Source organism: Amblyomma americanum, chromosome 6 (assembly GCF_052857255.1).
Source record: "Amblyomma americanum isolate KBUSLIRL-KWMA chromosome 6, ASM5285725v1, whole genome shotgun sequence".
In the NCBI taxonomy this organism is placed as follows: Eukaryota; Metazoa; Arthropoda; class Arachnida; order Ixodida; family Ixodidae; genus Amblyomma; species Amblyomma americanum.
The window spans coordinates 56,128,341-56,152,311 of NC_135502.1; the positions used below are offsets into that span (position 1 = coordinate 56,128,341).

General features: G+C 45.7%; 1 protein-coding gene across 11 annotated transcripts in view; it reads right to left on the reverse strand.

Annotated features, from left to right (window-relative positions):
• Positions 1-3,172: 3,172 nt before the first annotated feature.
• Positions 3,173-23,971, reverse strand: part of row (zinc finger domain-containing protein relative of woc) — a 69,913-nt gene continuing 49,114 nt past the window's right edge. For all 11 annotated transcript variants that reach the window (XM_077626956.1, XM_077626960.1, XM_077626950.1 and 8 more), the window contains 5 exons: positions 21,357-21,588; positions 16,144-16,366; positions 13,810-13,994; positions 10,104-10,358; positions 3,173-3,708 (listed from right to left, as the gene is read on the reverse strand). In XM_077626956.1, the coding sequence (XP_077483082.1) occupies positions 3,245-3,708; positions 10,104-10,358; positions 13,810-13,994; positions 16,144-16,366; positions 21,357-21,588 (1,359 nt within the window). In that variant the 3' untranslated portion in view covers positions 3,173-3,244. The remainder of the gene's footprint in view (positions 3,709-10,103; positions 10,359-13,809; positions 13,995-16,143; positions 16,367-21,356; positions 21,589-23,971) is intronic.

Consider the following 23,971-nt stretch of genomic DNA (forward strand, 5'->3'; position numbering starts at 1 on the left):
GTCATTTTCCCTCTTTTGCCGTTTCATATGATTTTACTCGTTCTCTCCGAAGAATAGCTGCGGCGTTCCTTTATCCCTGTTTTCATTACAGTATAGTAAAATCGCGCGGGCTTCCATTTTTGGTGTTTCTCTCGAACACTTTTTATAGATGAGTAAAAATGTTGCCTCCTTCCCTTTTCTCTGGCAAATCATACCGCAGTCGCACTGCAGCCGTTTTCATGGCAGTGTGGCTCTCTGGGTGTTTACACTGTATAAATTCGTCCGAAGCGCTTGACAATCGTTTTCATAGCCAGATAAGCAAAGCAAAGACTCCTCTGAATTACACCCTTCCATTAATAAAAACGCTTATTTAATTGACTATCCTATTTTGATAGGTAGCCATAAGGAAAATTTAGTTGTGGTTGCATTTATCTGGGACCAAAATAATTGTGTGGTTTTATTTTAATTCGTTGAAATGGATCGCATAATGACACTACCGGCCTCAGCTTTCAGTGCACTACAAGCGTACAAGCTTTTTGAGGGGCGGATTTATATAGGCTTGGTTTGGGTGTTCGAAATTTCGTCATTTCGGCAAGGAGTGTCTACAAGCAAATGTGACGCCACACTTTGTGGCGTCACACTTGGTGGTGTCACACCTTTCTTACTTAGTGTGGCGGTCTAGACTTTTTCCTAAATTGAAGCCGGCAGTTTATGAGAAAGCGGAAGTTCTCGCGATAATACTGCGTAGATCTCGAAGTTCAAGATAGAAAACCTCACGCATTCCTCTCAGAATTGTTCGCTATCTTCAGCCTGTCATATTTTCACTGTCGTGCCCTCACCAGCAAGATTACATCATAGTGTGGAGAGTGCAAAGTTTGCTCGCAATCTTGAATGGCGCTTCTACGGATATGAGAAACCTGAGTGCGCTAATCAACTTTTTAGCTCGAGCAAAAAAAATTATCACCCAAATTTCCAGGGGGGTGCAGCCGCCCAGTCTTGCACCCCCTCCCATCTGGACGCCCATGGCTATAGTGAACTAGATAGCCAAGACGCTAACGCTAAATCGGCGAAATAACGTGGCCGGATAGCGTAGGAAACATAGCGGTGTGCATCGAAGTGGGGACCGCTCGCTTCCCCACCGATTCGTTGTTGCCGCTATGCTGTGTCCCATGTTCACGGTCAGCTGAAGGCACACGAAGGTTTCGCTTTGTCAGAACTTGCTTGAACCACAAAATTTTCGCAATAAAACACGCCAAATTTCCAGATTGCTTCCATGTCTACAAAGGTGCTAAGCTTAGTGAGTATGCGTCGTTCGACGTTGGAAAGCGCGGGAGGTCTAAAGAGGCGTGCGCCCCAACCATCCCCAACGCTGCTCTGCGTTCAGGCAACATGGCAGCGCCCGTCGAAGCGGGGCCTCTCGCTTCCCCACCGATTCGTTGTTGCCGCTACTCTGTGTATGAAGTTCATGGCAAACAAAAGGCACATGAAGCTTTCCCTTTGTCTGCAGATGCCCGTACCACAAAATTTTAGCGATGAAATGCGCCAGATTTTGAGATTGCCTCCGTGTTTACAGTGCTGCTAGGCTTATCGAGTACCCATATCGTTGGTCGTCATGGTGATGACTTGGCTGACCGATTTCGCATCGACTTAAAAAAAAAAGGCTATTTAACATATTCATTTGTTATAATTTTTAATCTTAAATTTTAAGTCTGCAATGTGATGAAGAAATAAATGAACATTTTAAAATCTTTTTTTAAGAGCATGCGTTTCGTTTCGATGGAGGTGAAACGCAAGGGCGCCCGTGTGCTATGCAATGTCAGGGTGGTCGAAATTATTCGGGTGGTCCGAGCCCTTCACTACGCCACCTCTTTCTCCCTCTTCTTTCACTCCCTCCTTTATCCCTTCCCTTACAGCGCGGTTCAGGTGTCCACCGAGATGTGTAACAGATACTGCGCCATTTCCTTTCCCCAACAACAAGAGTATCTTTTTGGTTTGCCATAGTAGCGCTGCAATGGATAAACACAAGCCTGGCCCGGCTGCGTAGTGGAGACCCCTATTTTAAAACTCACCGGTGCAGTCGTACATAGCACTGGGTCCCGCTATTTCTTTGGGGTCCCCTATTCTAAATCTCCCTAATGTCTTTCACAACAACTTGGTTGGTCGTTCTGGCATATCTCCTGCAAATATCGAAAAACAAAACCTGCTCTGAACCTTATCTCTTCAAAATGTCTGAAGGCGTGGACTGCGCTACTCTGAAATCCAGTGAAAGTTGACAGTGTGTCATCCGATAGTTGCAACAGCAAATAATTGCCATTTGAGCAGCCTTGATGACGTTATGTAAACCTCAACCTCCCATCACTGCTTATAAAAATGTGCAGCAACAAATGTAACCGGAGAATATGTCACCTGAAAATGACAGCACGTTAATAATGGTTTAGAACTGACAGAAAATGAAAGCAGTTCGAAGCACCCACGAAACGGCAAAAATGAAAAAAGAACTGAAGGCAAACAGTTATGCCGCCAACAGCCCCTGACAGAAGAGAGGGGCATTACTGCATCATAAAACTGGAGGGGACACTTAAACTCCGCCTTAAAGGTACGATGCAATAGCGTAATGGGTTAATTCCCCTATATACACAGATGGTCAATCTCTGTATTACATTCATAAATCCCCGGGAGTCTTCACACCCCTCCTGGCACACTGGTGCAGCAGTTAAGTGACACGCCACAGCCCTGCGATGGTTGGTGCTCCTAGCGATGGGCCACCTGTCACAGTGGGCAGTTTGGACACTATCCAGTGGGCAGGTTGTGATGATGCCGCAAGGTCACGTGACCTGCCTCCTAGGTTGCTCTCTGGGCAGCATCTGCCAGAGTTATGCTCTTGATTTTTCATTCACAATGCCGACACCGGATTTTCCACATAACAGGGCCTTTACAGCTATTGCGTTAATAGATTATTTAGAAAATGCAAATACGTATTTTACATTTGTTGTATTTTTATTTTATACAAAAAAATTGAAAATATATCTTTTTGTTCACTACTGTATGTACAAATAGCAAATCAACTAGCGTTTCAAAAGTGCTGCGCAGCAAAAACTGCTAACTGCACAGGCTGCACTATTATATCTTGAAGGCTGAGTCCAATGTGACAGCATCTTCAGTTCAAGCACACAAAAAATGCACAACATACCAATTTTCAACAAAATAAAATATGAGGCAGATTTAATTTTATCTCTTGCAAGTAAAAAAACAAAACAAAAAACACTCAACTGTCTAACACAACACAAGAACCTAGCGCAGGCCACACACAGTCCTCTGAACCGTTGCTGCCCGTGGGCTTTGCTTCAGCCGTGCACTCTTCACGGACACTGTTCGTGAGGTACTCCTCCTCCTGCACAGGAAGCTTGCTCTCGTCTCCTTCGTTGGCAAGCTCAACCTGAGCCTCCAAACTGGGTGCCTCCTCGAGGCAGTGGCGGGCTGGGCGCCTATGCCTGCTGTTCTGTGGCTCCAAAACTGGTGGTTCAGAGTCCGACCCTTCGTCCAGGATCATGCCCATGGCAGCCCACCGTCGCTTGGCACTTTTGGGACCCACAAAACATCGCTCTGGACTCACTGCTGCTGCCTGTCCAGAGCTCTCGTCGGCTTCGGCATCGTTGAATGAAGAATGCGATGGCTTGCGCATCAACCCGAGAAGGTTCAGAATGTTCGGGCCCTGGCTTTCTTCATCGGCTGGTGCAAAAGTAAAACAAAAATACTGCAGCTGAGAAAGGGCTCTTACTGTTGCAAGCTTCTTGAGTAAGAATGAGAAAAAAAACTGCAAAAGAGAGAAACCTAAAAAATGCACAAAATGGTGTAGGCAAGGCTAGAAAGAACATTACAATATGGCCACACAAAGAAAGCATGCTGCTGTACAGACAGCTTGTCAGCTGTCCCTTGACACACCCAGCTGCTAAGTGGCACAAGACCTGTGATGTTGCAACTAACACCATGTTATGTTCTTTGCACTCATTCCAAATTTAGCATACCTGGCGGTTAAATTACACCAAATTAACCGGCATTCTGGTTTTTAAAAATGCATAAGACAAAATATGCAGGAAGCACAAGAAGTAAATCTTTTTTATATATTTAATTCCTACTATTTTAGGCCGCAAATAACATATGTAATCGTTGTTAAATTACTTTGTTTTCATTCTCTAAAATTTCTATACAAAAGTGCACTAAGGCAGCCAGTTGACAAGCTGAGTTCATCTTGTAAAATAGAAGTATGAACCAACTGGCCCACACCAAGGTCCTCTTAGAAGAAAAAAAAAAAACAGACAATGAAACTAAGGCAAAACAGAGATGAAAAATAAACGAAACATTGTTCAGCTTGTTTTCTTGAGCTACTCAACATCATAACAGTGAAGCAGGCTGATTTACAGTGAACAGCTATCCCTCTAAATGTGCTTGACATATCACCTTTCCTGGTCATCAAAGCTTTACTCCTCATAGCAGGCAGCGAGAGATTTTCATTAAAGAGGTGATGCTTGTGATTACTAGTAAAAAGTTACTTGCATGGCCTAAGTATTAAAGGGACCCTGAAATAAAGAGGTGATGCTTGTGATTACTAGTAAAAGTTACTTGCACGGCTTAAGTATTAAAGGGACCCGATTTGCTCTTGCCAATCACAAGTGGTTGAAGCTTGCTCGATCCATCGACATTGGTGGCGAGCAACACCGATATTCGGGCTTTGTTAACTTTCCCGCCGTGGGACTTATCATCACGACACGCCAGCGTTTTGTTGGGCAGCACTTGCCAGAACAAGGCTGTCTCATCGGCATTAAATATATCGCGGGGATGCTATCCTGCCGTGATGCCGCTCCAATTTCCGTCAATCCATTTCTGCACGCTGCTGACGTCCACCGCGCAGCTTTCGCCGGTGACAGCCCGGCCGACAATGCTGTGGCGCTCTTTTAAGCGCTGCAGCCAACCTGAACCGCCTTTGAAGTCGGGTCTGTTCAGCATGAAAGCGCGATCCTTCGCTTTCTGCTCAATTATGGGGCCAGAAAAAGGGATGTTCTGTGACCTGACATCAAGGAACCACTTGTACACTGCTGCCACCACGTCTTCATATGCAGCCGTGCATACGCGGCGGGCGCCGGTCGCACCAGGCTTCTTGTCCGCCTTAGCCCTAATGTCGGCCTTATTTTTCAAGACCGTACTCAGCGTGCTTCTTGGGATGCTGTATGCTGCGGCGACATCCGACTTCTTTTCTCCACGTTCCGAGGATGCGACTTGCAGCTGAACTGTGTGCAGGCGCACGTGCCACGTGGCTGTGACAGAGCGAGAGATGGGTCAAACCACTTTTTCTAGGAGGGTGGCTGTCTGAGGGAGGGAGAGCTGCGCCACACACACGCAGTTGGGCTAAACCACTTTTGGAGGGAGGTGTCGGCAGCTGGCCCGGCTGCCGCGCGGGAAAGCCAACTTCTGGGGAAATTTTGCAGTGTTGTTCGATATATCGCGTACGGCTGCTATTTTTGTTCGATTTAACCGTACTTTTTCCTATATGTTCTCATTGTAAAATTACGGTGTTCAGAAACTGTTCGATATACGGGGTAATTCAATATAAACGAGTTCGATATAGTCGGGTTCGACTGTACATTATTTATAATAGCATGAAACAAAAATAAATGCATTGGCGAAGCCAAAGCTCTCATGACGAGACAAAAATAAATATCAGCAATAAGAGTGTAAGAGATCAATATTCATGCTGGGAATTGATCACCAAAGCAATTTCTGATCAACAGTGTCTGATAGATAATAGTATCTCAATAATCTGATCCAATGAGATTGTGCCAGAACCCGCCACAATTATTCAAGTGATAATATGGCTTTGCCCAAAGCGAACATTCCCATGCAAACAACAGTAGTTAAACGTGCACAAAAGAGGAATCTGAACTCATCTTTTTACCGTGGGAACTCGATCTGCACATTCCGAGCATTCTTAGAAACTTCAAAGTATATTCCTGTGTGGACAATTTCTCTAATTTAAATCGGATTTAACATCCCGGCTCCCGCCTTTTGTTGAACTCAGCGCAGAAAGTAGGAGGAGTCAACCAACGCGTGGAGTCCCGTGGCGGCTTGCCGCTCTGACATCTGCAGAGTGATACGATTCCGGCCGACAGTTAGGGGAATAAATGGAGGTTTAGGCTAAAGCTTTCTCCCCCGTCATTTTTGACGGGTGCGAATTAGTTATTCTTCTCTCACTCTCGGAGAAATCTCTCTGAGTGGCAGCACTGCCACTCGGAATGGCAGTGCTTCCGGGGAGTGTTGGTAGCTGATGGAAGAGCCTCACATGTAGTCTCTCTTTGGCTCTGCTTGATACATCTGACGACTGCTGGTCCCGTTTTACCAGTTTGTAATGTAGTGCTTCGTCAATCGTCATTTGTGTTATGGGTCCAGTAAGTGTCCGGTGCTCGTTCATGGCTACATTCAACGTGGCTGTCATTGTTTCTGCCGAAGTAACGAACTGCGCGCCGTGCCGCAAGTTCAATGTCTTGGAACTGGCAATACAGGTGAGGCGGCTGCAGCGAGGAAAAAATTTTCAGCTGTTCAATGGGATGCTGTGGTGCGGTTGCTTGCGAAGTGCGGGATTACATGGGACTGCGGCAGTCAGACCGATGTGCTGTGGAACCGCAGCAGTGGTAACAACGGCAGCGCTAGCGAGGGACGATGGTGCAAGTGTGGACGAGTAGTCCAGTGACTAGTACATTTTCATTTTGGAATGTGCCCATGGGCATGCGCTTCCTTTTGTTTCTTCCTGACATGCAATATGGATGGGGGTCGACTTACATTCAAGTTATCTTACAATCGTGTAAATACAGTACGAACATATTTAAATTCTGTAATAGTAGGCCCTGTAACGCTAGGCAGCCTAGCGTTTTGGTAGACTGATGAAGCAAACATGCAGAGCAGTGTTGTTTGCTATGTGGAGGCTTGTGTGACATTAGCCAGCCACAGGCGTCTTCCTCATCGCAGGTGCGTGCCGCGGCATGAACTTCATCCAAGGAGCACTTAGGGGGGAACTCGGAGTTCCTCTGCAGTTCCGCACTTGTAAATCGAGGCGCATCAAAAACGAAATCATGTTGGCACACAAAGCACATAGCTGCGAAGCACCAAAATATACAGAAACTCAACTGGCCCCCTGTTGTGCCGTCAGGTATACGTTTTCTTTTGCTTCCAACATTCAGTTAGTTTTTTTCTGTCTTCCTTATGTGATAAAAGTGCATTAGTGATTTCAAAACAAAACTTATATATGTACTTCAATATCTAAAACATGTAACCTTCATGCATGTCTATCAGGCCCATTTCACATGCTGCGACAACAGTTAAACCTGGATGTAATGAACCTCCATACAGCGAATTCCTCGATGTAATGAAGCTTTTTAATTCCCCGACATCGCCCCCATTGGAGCGCGTGTATTTGAGACCTCCGTGTAACGAATGCGCAGCGGCGGTTGACCTCTATATAACGAACTCATTATCCATCCGACCATCTGTTAGCCTGCGCTGAGTTACGAAATTTGGGAGAAAGGTTTAACGATGATAAGGCACGAACTGACACAAGACGAAAGCCAAAGATTGCAACGAGCGACCGCAGTTGAGCCAACGCGTCGTGCTCCAGCGCCGCCAGCACATCTCCATTGCTTTCGCTTTTGGAACGCCATACCGTATGGCACAACAACAGTTCATGCTCAAAAGCAGTGAAAAATGATAGGGCATAGCAAAAATGAAACGGCATAAGCAGTGCGAGCCCATCACCGCCGCGCGGCCCGTTGGTTGCTCGTGTGATTTCAGCGCTGATAGCTTTTGCATGTCAAGAGTCTGGAGCGGGGATGGTGGAGAGTGCCATCAACAGATGGCGAAGGGTCCATTTCCTGGAGCAACAGCGCTGGGCAGACCGAGAGAGGGAACATGCGGGAAGATGCACGCGCCTCCACGGCCGGTCTACGGCTGCGGCTCAACCGCGCTCTCGTCTAAGAGCCCACTCACACTTGAGAGTCACAGAGGTCGCATGACCAACTGTCGCCTGCGATTACACCACAGCTCGACAACACCAATGTTTACACTTGCAAGGGCGACCTACGGGTCGGGTCGCCTTCTTGTTCGATTCTCGTTTGAAATGAGAACTCTTGGGAATGGCGCCGTTCGCGCACTTTCGAGAGTTTCGTCTGCTTTGGCCGTGTCTCCTGCACTCCCGCTTGGCCCTCAAAAGTGCTCTGGTCCTTTGATATTAGCAATGAACTACGACGACCTGAACGAAGAGGAAAATATAGCGGCCTGCCAGCCAGTCTGGATCGATGCCTGCCGCTAGTGTCATAAAAAATCGCTAGTATATTGTTTGTTCGCGTTCATACCATGCTCTGGGAACCAGAAATTCAAAAATGAATCAATTTTGAGGGTCGTTGGCCAATACTGAGCTGCTGGATACAAGCAAATTTCTTCTCATAGCCGTTTTGCTGCTGCTGCCCAATGCAGCTAGATCACATGGTGTCTGCTTTCTCCGCTGCTGAAGGCGTTGTGGTAATCGAGCAGCAAGCGACTGGCCCGCGACTGTCGTTTTTCGACCAATGCAACCGTTGCTTTTAGACCAAAACGGTCATACGACCTCTGCGACTCTCAAGTGTGAATGGGCCCTAACTCGTCTGGTGCACCCTCCTCGCCCTCTCTCCCCACCCCACCCGTAGCGGCGCTGCGTGGGCCACGACAAAAGTGGCGGTGCCAGCTGCGGCAGTTGTGCTATCAGCACGGTCACAGAACGTTTCTACACATTTATGACTTCGAGTAATGGGGTTTTCTGTAAACATTTTCAAGGTGACTTCATCTACATTTATTTCTTATTATGGTGTCCGTTTTGCACTGTTCTTCGGGTCTCCTTGCAAAAACTGCATGTAACAAAAAATCCCGCACTTTTCTCAACTTTCTTATATCCAGGTTTAACTGCAGAATGAAAATAGTCGGCCTAGTCGGTGGCGCAATAGTGCAGTTTTTGGTCGCTCCTTTCACATGCAACGCGTGCCCAGCAAATTCGGTAGTAGGGACTAGCAAGGTTGCTTGATGTTTGCATAGGCAACCCATGGCTAAACGTGACAGAAACGCTACACGGAATGTGTTGATGATGCTATGGCCAGAATACTTGTAGATGCAATACGCTACACGGAATGTGTTGATGATGCTATGGCCAGAATACTTGTAGATGCAATCAATATTTCGTATGTTTTGGTTAGAATAAACAGTTTTGCTTCTGCCCGGCAACAGCTCCCAAGTGACCCCACATCGCACACAGTCTAGGCGCTGCGACTGAATACCAACCGGATGGAACTCGATCGCAGGCCGTCTGCGGCTAGTACGGCGGCCCTCCTCGGTCGCAGACAGCCAGAATTCGCGGTGCCACAGGCAAAAATCGCATGCATGTGAAACGGGCCTGAGAGATCCGTGGTCTCCTTTCAGTTATTTTGTCATCGCGCTTGTACTTGCGAGATTGGCCTGTGGTGGCAATATATGCATTTTAGTTCTTTTTCTTTTCTACCTGACAAGAGCTTTGTTTTCAGAAAGATTGGTCTTTTCGGGGTCAGGAGCTGGTATTCTATAGATACAAGTAAACTCAAATTTCTTCTCAGTGTCCCTTTAAGGAAATAAGCAGAAAATTTGTCTTTTTGTGCAAACTGGTTGTTCTTATCCATATTAGAGGAACCTATATGTCTCTGTCCAGTTTTCCCTACTCTCTCTTTTCATCCAATGTGACTTCTGTTACAACACTGAAATACCACCACTGCAGGCTTCGCTGAATAGGAGAGAAACAGAGCACGGCCTAGTAAGTCATCGAGCACTTCCGCACGATGAATTCCGCCAAAGTGAGAATTGTGGCTATAGCATGCTGTGGCTTTGATGTGCACAAACCATGCATCATGTGCAATGCACAAGCTAGTCCTCTACCTTCCAGCATGTAGAAGGAAGGTAGATGCAGCCCTAGAAACAATAACGATAAAGAAATGGCAGCACCAGTGAGTGATGTTCAAAGGCCACTCTCAAATGTGCTGCACAAACGAGAAGGAATGCATAACAGAAGCCTCAGAAGAACAAACCTGCATCATTGGCAGATGAGGTAGATGCGTCGATAGGAATTGAGTGTGCAGTTGCTGGCAGCTCATTGGAGACACTTGAAGAGAACACCTCTGAGAATGGTTCATTCAGGTTGGTGTCTTCATCGTCCAGGTTGATCAGAGGTGGAAAGTAGTTGGCCGCATTGCCTGTCAAACACTTCAACCGCATTGTCCGTGTTGTTGGACCACAAGCAGTCACAGAGGCAGTCGGCTCGTCACAAGCCACAAGATGAGAAACTGCAACAAAAAAAAAAGGAGGTGGAGGAATAGGAGTGAGAACCATTTTGCTGTTGTTCACTGCATACATGAACTGTGGTGCCCTTGATCCTTGGATCAAGGTTACTGCAAAGCGTAGTCTCGCAATAATATGCAGCACAAATACTAAGAATCCTCTCCCAATGCAACACTGTACAGTTCCTGTCCCAATCAAAGTCACATGTGCCAGTTATGTCAATGGTTCAGTGAGTGCTAAAAGCGGCAAGTGACTACATAGTACAAAAATCCTTCGTGCTCTTCAGTTGAAGCTGCTAACAACCCTGATGTCCTCAGGTAACCATCCCCTCAGGGCTTTTTCAGTTGTGCATAAGGTTTCAACTAGGGGTGTGCGAATATTGCAATTTTTGACTACGAATCGAATACGAATATGAAGAAAAAATGGCTTCGAATATCGAATCGAATATCTGTTCAGTACAAAAAAAAATTTCAGAAAATGATAAACAAGCAAATGTTGCTGCCCTTATTTTTTCCAAAATAGCGTACGGTATTTGCTACTAAAATAAACAGAACTAGACTGCCTCGGTACCGTATAAAAAACCATGGTGTGCACAGAAATGTATAGTACTTGATTAGGAAGCATAACAGTATCCAAACTGTAATGAGGTCATGCAAAACAAAATCCATAAAACGACAATGCTGGCAACAAAAAATAACATGACTAGTAAAACCTCATTCGTTTCGGAGTTCAAGGAACCAGAAGAAATGCCCGATTCATCCGAAAACCCCGATTTACCCGAAATTTTTTCTTTTTAAATCCTGCCGTAAATGCGAAGATGCAGTAAGGCCTTATGAGGCGGCTCCATCGCGCTAACACAAGTAAGCCCGTGACAAGCTGTCCGTTTTGGAGTTCTGGAAGAACAACACAAATGCAAGCAAGGGACCAGAGAACACACACACTGGCGTTCGGATGGCAAGACTGTTTCGAAACAGGAAAAAGAAATAACCCGCAAAAAGAAATAAGCCGGGCGGAGCTGGGATTGGACAACCGGTGGATGCGCGGGCCGACAGTTGCAGTTTCCGCAGGGCAGCGGCGAAGCTCAGAAACCGAAACTAAGCAGCCAGGCTATTTTTTTTTTACCTAGAGACAGGGGCTTTCCGACCGTTGTCATGCCTGCTATTACGCCCACTAAAAAGGCACGTGGGTTAAAACGCACCATGCAATAGGCAGTATTTTTACAGGATCGCTTCTCCTATTGTGACAACTCGATGTGCCTTTCAGGAGGCTCCCGCAAAATTCCGCAAGTGGGCTTTTCCACATAGCTAGTTTACAAAATGGGCTGGCGGAGGTCACGCTCTGAGAGTTATGAAGGTGACAGGACGCATTCTTCGGATGTGAGCATTAAATATGTAACATATTACGGAAGGATAAAAAAAAGCGCGATTTTGCGTTGCGATTGTTCGAAGCGGGCCGTCGGCCATCTTGTTTGCAGCACGTGTGATATGTGGGAAAGCCCGCTTGTGGAATTTTGCACGAGGTCAAGCCTGTGGTGTCGGAATGCGATTGGTCCGCGTGATGAACGACGAAGAAGGAAGCGAATAAGACCTCTGTATTGTTTTCCTGGAATTTTTAACTCGATCACTGGCTAATTTGCCCAGATAATGTGGTTTTGCCAAGGTTGAATTTATGAAAGTGTGCGCAGTATACAATCACTGGCGAGTATTTGGGAATTTTCGAATATTCGGAAATTCTCGAATGTCAATTTCTCGAATACGAATCGAATATCAACCATATTCGATTCTTATTCGAAATTTCGAATATTCACACACCCCTAGTTTCAACACATTAAAGGGACACTAAGGCGGGATACGATAGATCAACGTTTCAGTAAAAACACAGGTGCAGTAAAGTGAAACTGTGGCCCCATTTTTCCTTCCATAAACAGCTTTACATTCTTGTTTTAATAAAGAAACAGTAAAGACTATTCAGCCATAGCGACGTACTTCCTGTGGTCTAGGACATCGCAGAGCAACAGACATTTAACGGCGTAATTGCAAGGCCAACAGTCAGAGGCAACTGAATATCGGAGACAACAAAACGGCAATTTTTGAGATGGCTTAACTACCAGGCTCATGGGCTGCGATGAGAGGCCAACTTTTTGAAGACTTGGGGCTGTGTAGCAAAGCACACAGCATGCATAGGAAAAAGAAAAAACGAGAAAATTGTAAAATAGCAGTGAGAAGCAGGGAAGGGAAAAAAGGAGCGAACGATAGCAGCAATGGGCAGCGCAAGCAAAAGCAGTGGCGGCAAAATGGAGATCCTTGGTGTGACACTCCGTAGGGGTGGAGGGGAGACAGTTTGCTGCGCTTCATTGTGTCGAGTGTTGTGAAGATGGCGCTGCTGTGTGCACTTTAGTTTTCATCATCGCCATCATCATTAGCTGAACTACATCCACCATCCACTGCAGGACAAAGTCCTCGCCCATATACCTCCAAATGACCCTGTTCTATGCCCGCTGTAGCCACCTTATCTATGCAAACTTCCAAATCTCATGAGCCCAGCTGACCCACTGACACTCCCTGCTAAGCTTGCCCTCTCTTGGGATCCACTCCGTTGCCTTAAGGGACCACTGGTTAACCTGCTGCAATGGCCGAGTAGTTAAGGCGCTCGTCTACTGAGCCGGAGTACCCCTGTTCGAACCCGACCACGGTGGCCGCGTTTCGATGGAGGTGAAACGCAAAAGGTGTCCATGTGCTGTGCGATATCATGTTAAAGATGTTAAACATCTGTAGGCCATTGAAATTATTCGGAGCCCTTCACTATGGCAACTCTCTCTTCCTTTCTTCTTTCACTCCCTTCTTTATCCCTTCCCTTATGGAGCAGTCCCAGGGTCCACGAGATACCTGAGACAGTTACTGAGTCATTTCCTTTCCTCAAAAACCATTTTTTCATTTTACCACTGATTAGCCTGCCTTTATCTTCCCATTTCTTCTTCTTGATTTCGGCTAACAAACCTGCAGTTAGCTCATCCTCACCAGCTGCTTTCCTCCACTGCATCGCATGTGAAGAGGAAATCAAGGAATTTCTTTGCGACTTTCTCAGTGATGCAGTCCCATTTTCGCATAAAAAATATGCTGGTATCATTCCCAAAGATTAATTCTGCATAGCTGCTTGTTCCATTGACATTTCCCTTTAGTGCCCCTCTACACTTCAAAACTTCCCTTTAGTGCCCCTCTACACTTCAAACACAAGGTGCAACATGCCTGTGGCTTCCCTGCCCAGATTAGAGCAAAATTTCACACCAATCTGCGATTTCCATTCTCCTCACAGCACATATTTCAAAGACAGGCAGTAGGTTTCTGTACCTCTGTCAGTCACATGCACCACTGAAAATGGAGTAACATTTGCCTTATCTGAAATCTTGAAGCATTATGGACAAAGGGTAAACAAAGTAGAGAAAGAATTTCTGCTTACTGAGATTATTGCCATTGTGCGACTGGAAGCCACATGGACAAGTGCCCGGCCTCCTGAGAGTTGGCGGTGCAAGGCGAAAGAGTGACGTCCGGTTCTTCACTGCAGAGTGCCGGCAGATCATGTGATCAGCGAAGGCCTTGGTGCAGTTGGTTGTATACCTGCACTCTCCACAGCTCACGGAACGGCTGTATAAGAGAAGGAAGAAAGTGGACAAATGGTTGACAAGATGTCTGGCTAAAGGCTTAGAAATAAATGAGCTCAAGCATGTGCCACTCATAATTTTGTTTAGAGCAGGATATTATTTTAATGCAATCGTTAATACACAATGTGCAAATAGGTTCTGTGGGCAAACTGGTAGCTGCGAGCCAAACCAGCCAGTTATTTTTCATTATCACGCACAATCCCTTTGTGCACAGTGGCTGACTGTGTCCTATCAGTCAAATGTTTTCAAGTGCCATACCAAGATTTTTATCAGCATAAAATTCTGCGACAATTCAATTCAATTAGGGGATTTGAAAAAGGGGATACAGTGACAATACAGTAGAATCTCAATAACACGATCCCGGTTGATACGAATTTTGGGATGATACAAATTTATTTATTTGTAAATATTTAAAATAAATAAATAGAAATATATAAAATTATTATTAATTTTAAATACTTATAAATAATATAAATAAATTCATAAGACATCCTGGCGAGAGTGCATTGTGAACAATGGACAGAAATTCAAATGTTACGAACAACTCCCCGCCCCACTGCAGATGATACAAACGTGCAAGCCGTGATCACATCCTCGAGCAACAAGTACTTGCTTCTCATACACTGGCGACGTCGGGATCACCAGTCCCGCAGTACAAGCCGTGAGCAGTGCGTGGCGGCATGCGGCTGGTGCAGTTAAGCGAAATTTGAACGTTATCATGTTTGTTCCCGTTGAAACAGACCAGCAAATTTTTCCCGGCGTGGTGGTCATAATAGAGGAATCCTTCAGGTAACTATGCTCATGAAGTGGTTGCAGCCTTCTTGCGAAAGTAAACTCTGTTAGAACCGTTCATTTTGAGTAGGTTAGCCTGAAGTGATCCCATTTAAATCATGTTAGACTGTACATAGTCGATGCTGCGATCGCCAGCCGTGCGGTGCATGGCCAGTACACCACCGACACTGCAATCACCAGTTCTGCATATGAATAAGGGCCCCACGTTGCAGAAAACCCGGTATCGGCATGACATAAAAATCTGGATAGGTCGAAAAGGTGGCTGTTAAAAGAGGCTCCCATAGATGGTGCCAGCCACACCGGGTTGCGAGTCGGACATGCTACCGCTATGCCGTGCAGGCACATTTGTATGGGTTGGTTAAAGAGGGGCTTTATATGTATGTCGTGTTGTCTCTCAAATAATGATTGTGATTGTGAAAGAGGAAATAGTCTCAGTGTCCGCATGGGCAAGAGGAATCGCTCTCACGGTGTAGCTAAAGTGTTGTCCCCCCAACTTTTGTTAGTTTTGGATAATATGAATATTTTCTGTGACCCCGCGAGATGCATATGATATTCTACTGTACAAATATGAATTTCTTTTCATGCATGGATTGCAGGCCTAAAGAAGCAAACATGGTGGTTTTTGCTGCCATGCTGTGCTCATCTTCCCTACGTTAAAAACATGGGAGTTGCTGCTCAATTTTTCACCTGTCGCCAATACAAGGCCCAAGTGGTGCGCTGATGTGTAGATGCACTGTGTCCTTGTGCAACTCTCCCAAAGCTGCTGCATGTGACAAGGTACAGGTAGCTCCAATATGAAAGGGAACACATTATCCTCATTTATCCATGGGTAATAGCTGAAGTATCAGTCAAAAGCACTTTTTTTTTCTTTGTTCTAAGTCAGCTTGTCTCTGAACAGATAATGTACATGAAACGTTTTCACCTTCAGCATAGAAGTAACAAAGTTCATTCCTGTGAGTAAACTAACTCTTCGCTTTCATACTGTAGCCACCTGAATGGGGCAAAGCTTCTAGAGCTCTTCTCTCAGGCTGTACTCTCAGCAGGTATGTTGTGTATGCCTTGTTGTTGCCAGTAGGAATGCACTGTCTATTCTGAGTATTACCTGAACAGGCATTTGCAGGCACCCCTTATTTCTGTCTGCTCATCAGCATTATAGGCAGAAAACATAGATGCACTATTGGTGCAAAAAGTTTAGTGCACATAAAATCCAAGAAAAAAAGTCAGAATTCCCGCGCAGCCCGGGCAGAAAAATAGGACTTAAGAGGGGCTTTATGCATGGCTTTATGCAGACAGGCCACATGCCAGAAGCAAAGAAAGGGAAAGTAATGTGTGCCACACACTTGAAGTGGTCCTCGTCAATGGGCTTGCGGCACTCGAGACAGCAGCAGTGCAAGGCCTGCAGTTCCAAGTGGACAGCGGGCATTGAGAAGCGTGGCCGGCAAGAGGAGTTGCTCAGGTAGTTGACTGCAGGGGCAGCATTGTTCAGTGTGGCTTTACGTGGCTTCATGTGGGGCTCAGGTACAAGGATTGGACTAGCGTCTGTAGTCTTGATTGCTTCTACCCCTGTAATGAAAAATTAATCAGAAAATACTGTATTTGCGCGAATATAACAGTGCCATGAATATAATGCGAAGAGAGAGTTTAGGCTGTTAAATACCATATGGAACACATAAACAATTAGAACCCCTCTCTAGTAGAGCCGGTCGGACCAGCAAAAATCTTTACAGTATATCAGTGTCTTTAGCACATCAGCTGCTGGAAATGGCATAGCACTGAGCATAGATACTGCCTGGTAGATGGCTCCTTACTAAACGCACACTGTTGCTTTAGAAAAGAAACACTCAGAAATGCCTTTTACCCTGCATGTCATCCCAATATGTACTAATGATTCATTTTCAGTAATCAAATCATAAGTTATCGCGTTTTCATATTTATCTAAGTCCTGTGAAGCAGCAAGTTTGCACAGATGAAATGCAAGAAGGGAGTTTGAGCCTTAATGAAAATGAAAGCTCTGGATGATCCCGGCGTCATCTTCCATGGGTTTGCTAGTGTTATTTAATAGAAAATAGTTAAGAAATGCAGCACAACACAATAAAGAGAGGCAAAGATTTAAATTTTTTAAAGCATGTGGCCTCTCACGTGGAGGCAGCTGTTTTATACTTTGTGCTGCTCAGTCCTGCAGCTATTCTCTCTTTTCCCTTTCTTTACTCCTCACAGCTCTTCCACTACCTTCCCTTTCCCAATGGCGTGCACCATCTTTTTTCCATGCTCATGGCCACCCTCTAATGCGTGCATTCTCCGCTTCGCCTCTATGTCACTAAGTTAGTGAAAAGCTGGCTTCTCGCATTTCACAAGCCTAGTGGTTGAACGATTTCGAATCACAGCAGAAAAAAAAGACATCACAGTTGTATGCTCGTTTAAAATATAATGCGAGGTGCATTTTGATGCAGATGATCCGAGGAACAAAAATTCTTGCTACATTCGTGCAAATAAGATAATCTGATCCAGAGAAGGCATTTCAACAGTACAAGTACAGCTTCGGGGGGGACAAAAAAATGACAGGAAGATTTAGCGTGGTTAGACCAAATGTGAATTAGGTGCGCTAGCACTTCGGTTAAGTGATGCGCCCCTGCCCCGATGGACGTGAAGCAGTGCACTGGCACACTGCGTAGGAAGAGAGCAGAGGAAGGAGAAGATACGGACACAACCCAGCGCTGAGTTCTTTCCGTTTCTTATCCTCCCTCACCTCTCTTCCTAAGGAAGGGCGTGTGCCGTTGCACTGCTTCACGTCCATCATGGAAAACTAACTCACCCCAACAGATCGTGCTTTCAAGCCACTTCCCTGTGATGGCAGGTGCTGCCACCGGTGTGGCTTGTGAGACCCAGGTTGCTCTTCCTGAGCAACTTCTCGCGACCAGTCATTAACTGCACTGCCACCTGCCACAATGGACACTTTGATCACAATCTGATGGGCAGGTTGTGATCAAGCCACAAGGTCACGTGACCTAGGTGCCAGGCTTCAAACAAACACACAACAGCTAAATGTCGGGAACGGCCACTATAGGTGCTAGTGCACTAAAAATGCAAGGAAATGGCTTCTATGGTCAGCTCTTCAAAAACATGTACATGGCCAGTGAGAACAATGAAACTCTGTTGTTGTCATCCCTGGGTTAAAAAAATTCACCACCTGAAAAAAAAAGGGAGAGAGAGCTTCACCTAATTTTGAGTTCGCAAAGTGCTACACAGTGGCTGGAGTGGATCAAACTTAGTTGCTGCCCTGCCATGAAATGAGTAACCTATAAAATGTGGACCACTCTTTTAAGTCACCTTATCACATGCTGCACATGAGATATGCATTCCTTGCTGATCATCCTGCTGGCTGCTTGTCTCTATGATGAGTTTCCAGGAAAAAAAAGACAAAAACAAGCACACTGTTTCATAGCGAATATGCATGAATGATCCCCTAAATTGACATGATTAACATAATTCCAGAGGTAAAAACACAAGTTAGCAGACATAGAATGCAAATTTTGTGGTAACAAGCTTGTTTTTATACACCTACAAAGGTTTACATACTTAAATCAGGAATGGCTGGCAGGGCAGCCATTGTAGTATATACGGTGACAAAAATCAGGGCAATGAAGTAAAAACTCCATGTGAAACAAAACAGAAAACGAATGAACAAAGGTTTCTGTAGAAGAAGAAAAACCAAGAATCACAAACAGAAAGGCATAAGAAAAAATCTGCCAGCCCATCCTGGCACTCCAAGGGTCGTATGTATCATTCCTTCCCTACCCTGTTACATGAACCCTCCAAGACTTACTGGAACAAGCCATATGTAGCCAGTGCCACTGTTGTGGCTCTCTAGATGCTCACCAGGAACTAGCAATTTGTGATTAACTTTGTATTTATTGCCACTGTGCAAACAACACAACTGCATAGCACGTTCAGTTGTGCTTTACATGTTCACCCCTCTGTCGCCGACACATGGCGGCAAGCTCCGTTTCTCAATGCATCTGCACGAAAATAAAATCTCCTTCAGTCCATACATGTGCTCTCGAATTAAAAGAAATATTCTCCAATGCGCTGGATTCATTCATGTTGCCTGTTTTGTGCCACTCAAAAAATTTACTTGGCAAACCACCTTCATCAGAATGATAGCACATTTTATGCCAACGCACATTTTATGTTGTCCCAGTTGGTTCAAGTGCTGGCAAACTGAGAATGGTGCACCTACACCACACTCTTAAGTGCTGAATACAGTTGACGTCTGATTTTTTGGACTCTCTATGGACCGCGAAAACGACCGAAAAATCAGGCAGTCCAGAAAATCAAATTTCAATGAAAAAAAACACGAACTTATAACCAATATGCCGGAGGAAGTGGTCAGTTGTATTGCACATGATGCAACATGTGTGCACATGCGTTCGTGCACATGTGTGCGTGCACATGTGCCCGTGACATGTGCATGGATGACAGGCGGCGACCACTTTCAAGAGCTCGGCCTTTCTATGCTGCCCTCGGCATGTCGCCGATGAACACACAGGTTGGGAGAAAGTCTAAATGGGAAAGCGAACATGCCACTGCCACAAGATGGTGAAACAATAAGAAGAGAGAAACAGCTGAAGCAAGCGCTCCATCAGCATTGGCCTTCATCATTATGCCTAGCGACTAGAGCCAAAATCGGCATTGTATCTGGCGATATGCACTCTGCGGTGGCTTGCGTATAATGAGAGGCGTCTTGCCAGTCATCAAAACGCCAGTTGTTTACGGTTTTACGATAGAAAAGTCAGGGCTGTGGTGCGTTTTACCGCGGATACGCTGACGTCGCTTTGAAATGCACCACCATTTCCTCCCGCGCTCGCTGTCTTTGTGAAGCCGTATGCCTGACACGCGCTTCGCTGCTACCTCTTTTCGTATTGGGAACGAAAGACAAGGCACAGGTGAGTTCAGCGAAATCTGACTACTGTTCAAGTTCGTGCAGAGGAAAACATTCAAGAACGGTACGAATTCGAAACCATGCGTGTGCAATGCGCTAACTCGTGCAGAATTTCAGCATAACAAGTTAAGAGGCTCCCTGTAAGTTTGAATTTTGTTTTGTTTGATCAAGTTTTCGATCTCTCGTGCAGTTTGAATGAATGAGGTTCCACTGTACACATTATATGGCGGCTTGGATATTGGCGGCGAGTGAGAATGTGGAGCGAAAAATCGAGCAGTCAGTTGCGGTGTGTCCGAAATTTCGGGCGTTCTTATACATTGGCTCTATGGGCCATGTCGCGGTGCCGCGAAAAAGTCCAAATAATCAAGCATGTACGAAAAATCAGGCGTCCGAATTTTAGGTCGTTGACTGTACTACCAAATAATCCTGTTTTTCTCCTTTGTGTTCTGCATATTTTTACAAGCGTGTGTGTGTGCAGTTAGAGGCAGCCCATATTAATTGGAAAAATAACGTTTTATGAACTGTTGACCTATTGAGCAGTTCTATCAGTCAGCAAACTGCCTCATAATATTTCTTGAAATAATTCTCAATTCTACTGCAAGCGTTTTTATGCGTCGATAAGATTGAGGTACGGACACATACCACAATTGAGATCTTTTTATGAAGTAATTGGTAAAAAGAGGTGTACCCCTTTTTTTCTACCAAACAAGGGGTCCAAATGGCTTGAAAGGGATGTTATTAAATTTCTAGACCCAGAATGAATGAAATTTTACTATTTGTAAGCATTTGAGGAATGCACAAAGCTTGTACCTTACAAAGGGTTAACTGGCGGTTGAGCAGTTCTAACAGCTCTCCCAACTTTTTACTCGTAGATAGGGTTTCTACACCAGCTCTCTACCTAGAAATGAATGAATAAATGAGTCTTTTTTAAAAAGCAAGGGTCCGTGGGCATTGGGCGGGCAAGGGGGTCTGAAATACTCCAGATTGAAGTTTCTACAGATTATTTCAGGTTTAGTAAAGGCTGCCACGGTGACTCAGTGGTTATGGCGCTCGGCTGCTGACCCGAAAGACGAGAGTTCGATCCTGGCCGCGGCAGCCGAATTTCGATGGAGGCGAAATTCTAGAGGCCCATGTACTGTGTGACGTCGGTGCAAGTTAAAGAATCCCAGGTGGTCGAAATTTCCGGAGCCCTTCACTACAGTGTCCCTCATAGCCCGAGTCACTTTGGGATGTTAAACCCCCTTATTAAGCCAAACCAAATCAGATTTAGTAAGATTTTCATCTGGCTGCCATTGGCTTTCTTTATTCTGTTCATTTTGTTAGGTTTCAGTTGGATGCCTGCCTTGGGGTTACATCTAGAATGACTAGCATAAAGCAGCAATCGCTTCAAAATTACCTTTCAGTGACGATGGCACTGACGTCTCAAGCTATCTGGCCAGGATCAACTCCCCAGCGTGTTGATCAAAAATGTGTTGCAGGCAGCACAGCGCCCACAGTGTGTTTCCTTGCACTACCACTCTTGAAGAAGTGACATGCCCCTATGCGGGAAGCCTGCTCTACAACAAGGCACAGGTGTGCGGGCCGGTCCTTGCAAAAGTGCCAGGGTGCGCTCACCTGGTTCATTGAGCATGGAGACATGCTCTCTCTCACGGTGGACTTTCATGTCCAGAGGGCTGAGAAAGACGAGGCAGCAGATGGGGCAGCGGCGTGCAGATGTCCGAGAGAGGTGCTTGAACAGATGGCTATAGAAGTTCTGCATGGCTATGCTGGCACAGTTGTTCGAGAACTTCACTATATACACACGAAGGCAAAAGCGGCACAGCAGGGCATTGGTTCCTAGGTGATCCTGCAACAGATCCACAGAATTGCAACCAAGGTGACACAGGGCTTCAAAACTGCTAAGATAGAAAGGCAATTCATTCCTGATGTAAATAGTACAGGCAATGAAGGAAGGCCCAGAAAGGGCAAGTCAGAGCCTTTGTTGTCTGCTTCCTGTCATCATTTAACCCTTACACCATTTACATAAAAAAAGCGCTTAGCAATGCGATTAAAATCTTCCATGTTAAGCCCACCAGACTGTACTTCCAAAGGTTCACTCTGCTTCTCTTAATAGCAAGAGGCAGAACATGAATGAATGATGCAAGCTCCAGTTGGGTTGGGTTGGAGTGACCTGTTCAACAAAGGAGATAACTTGACCTGGCCAGATTCCTGTTTTAGTATGTTGTACATGCCACTAGAATGCAGACAACTACAAGGAATTTTCACCTTCAACGAAAAGTTTACACGTTCCCGATGGAATACTTGTCACTATGTAACGAACGTGCATGGTAAGGCATGATGGTTTCTTCGGTATTAATTTCACGCCAGCAACGCGTGACCATTCAAATGTCAGGAGACGCTGCAGCGTCCCAAAATACAAGCAGCCTGTTCTGACAAAACGCACAAAAACGTTGCTCCTCTCCTTCAACTAAGTGAAAGCCACATCCTCCAATCAAGGACTCAAGCACGATGGTGAGCAAGTGCAGAAACAAGAGGGGGTGCGTGCGTATGTCCATGCGACTGATCTGTAAGCAGCAAAGGAGGCTTTGCAAGCATGCATAGTGTCAGTGCCTTTCAGTGCCCACCAGAACATCCCTCACTGGCTGTTGCGATTCTCCTCTCTACTCAAGCACTTCAACCATTTGATGCTCTTACGTCACTCTCGGACCTTCTGACACTGTGCGCTGACAGGGCTTGACAACATTAGATCAGTTGTGCGTGCGTATTTTGAGAGGCAGACCAGTAAAAAAAAAAATTACCAACTCCTTCTACTAACAACATGCTGCAACCACCCGGAATAAAGCTTGGGTTCTGTCAAGATGCTAATCTTACGTACTTCATTAGGGGTCATAGGGAGGTCTGATCGTTATAACAAACTAAACTCTATAACAATGCAATTCCGCGATCTCATGCATTTTGTTATACAGTCAAACCTGGATATAACGAAATTGAAAAAAGTTCGCAATTTTTCGTTATATCCAGGTTTTCGTTACATGCAGTTTTGGGTCAAGACTGGTAAGGATCATGCCAAAATGAAATAAAAATTCGACAGATATCAATTCAAGTGAACTCGCCATTCAAAGAATTTATTTAATAGAGAAAAACTGTGTAATTTTCGCTTGCTGTTTTTGCCCGATCGAAGCCACTACTCGGCGCTCCAAGGAAACTAAGGCATCCAGGGCTGCTTCATCGTCCTGCGAGCCGACGAAACGGCGCAGAACGTCCACCGCGTCCATCAGTTCCCTCGCGGTGGGAACAGCACAAAGCGTATCAGGCTCTGTCGAACCGTCACCTTCAAGGCTATCTTTAACGGTTTCGACAAGTGCCGCATCAGTCATCTCTTCCGTAGCCACGGCGCCGTTTTCCACGAACAAAAAGTCGCACAGCTCGACACCGTCGGGCACCCCACCGTTCATGCGTAGTTCATCCCACGCTTCTGCGACCTCGGGTGGGCTTGAAGGTTCGTCTTCAGTGACTGTAGCTTGAATGGCCTTATTTACCTGAGCCTTGGCGAAGCAATTGGCGATCACTTGTGATCCGACCTCTTGCCGCGACGCAGCAAGCATTTCGATTGCTTGGTAGATATCCACTTTTGTTGGCCGTTCAAGGCGGATGTCCAGGAGCATCTTTTGTATCAATCGACAGCGGTAACAGCATTTAAAGCTGTTAATAACCCGTTTGTCTACGGGTTGTACCAGAAAAGTGCAGTTAGGTGGCAAATACTGCAGCTCGACGTTCGAAAGTTGTAGGCCTTCCACATGATGCGCGGAGCAGTTGTCAAGCAGCAAACAAATGCTGCGAACTTGTCGCTTGACGTCTTGGTTGAGCTCCTTCAGCCAGTCGGAAAAAATTGCCCGCGACATCCAAGCTTTGGAGTTTTCCACATATTTTACTGGCATCCACCTTGTTCCTTTAAAACATCTGGGCCAGGCATTGCGGCCAATAACCAATGGGATTCAGTTGTCGCTGCCATCAGTGTTGGCGCAAAGCAAAACCGTCACGCGGAGTTTACTTTGCTTTCCACCGCGGCAGTCTTCTCCTTTTAGTGACAACGTGCGGCTCGGGAACATTTAATAAAACAGGGCCGTCTCATCAGCATTATAAATGTCGGCAGCTTCATAGCGGCTGAAAATGCCGGGAAGCTTCTCGGCCACCCACGAGGCAGCAGCATCACTGTCTGCGGAGCCAGA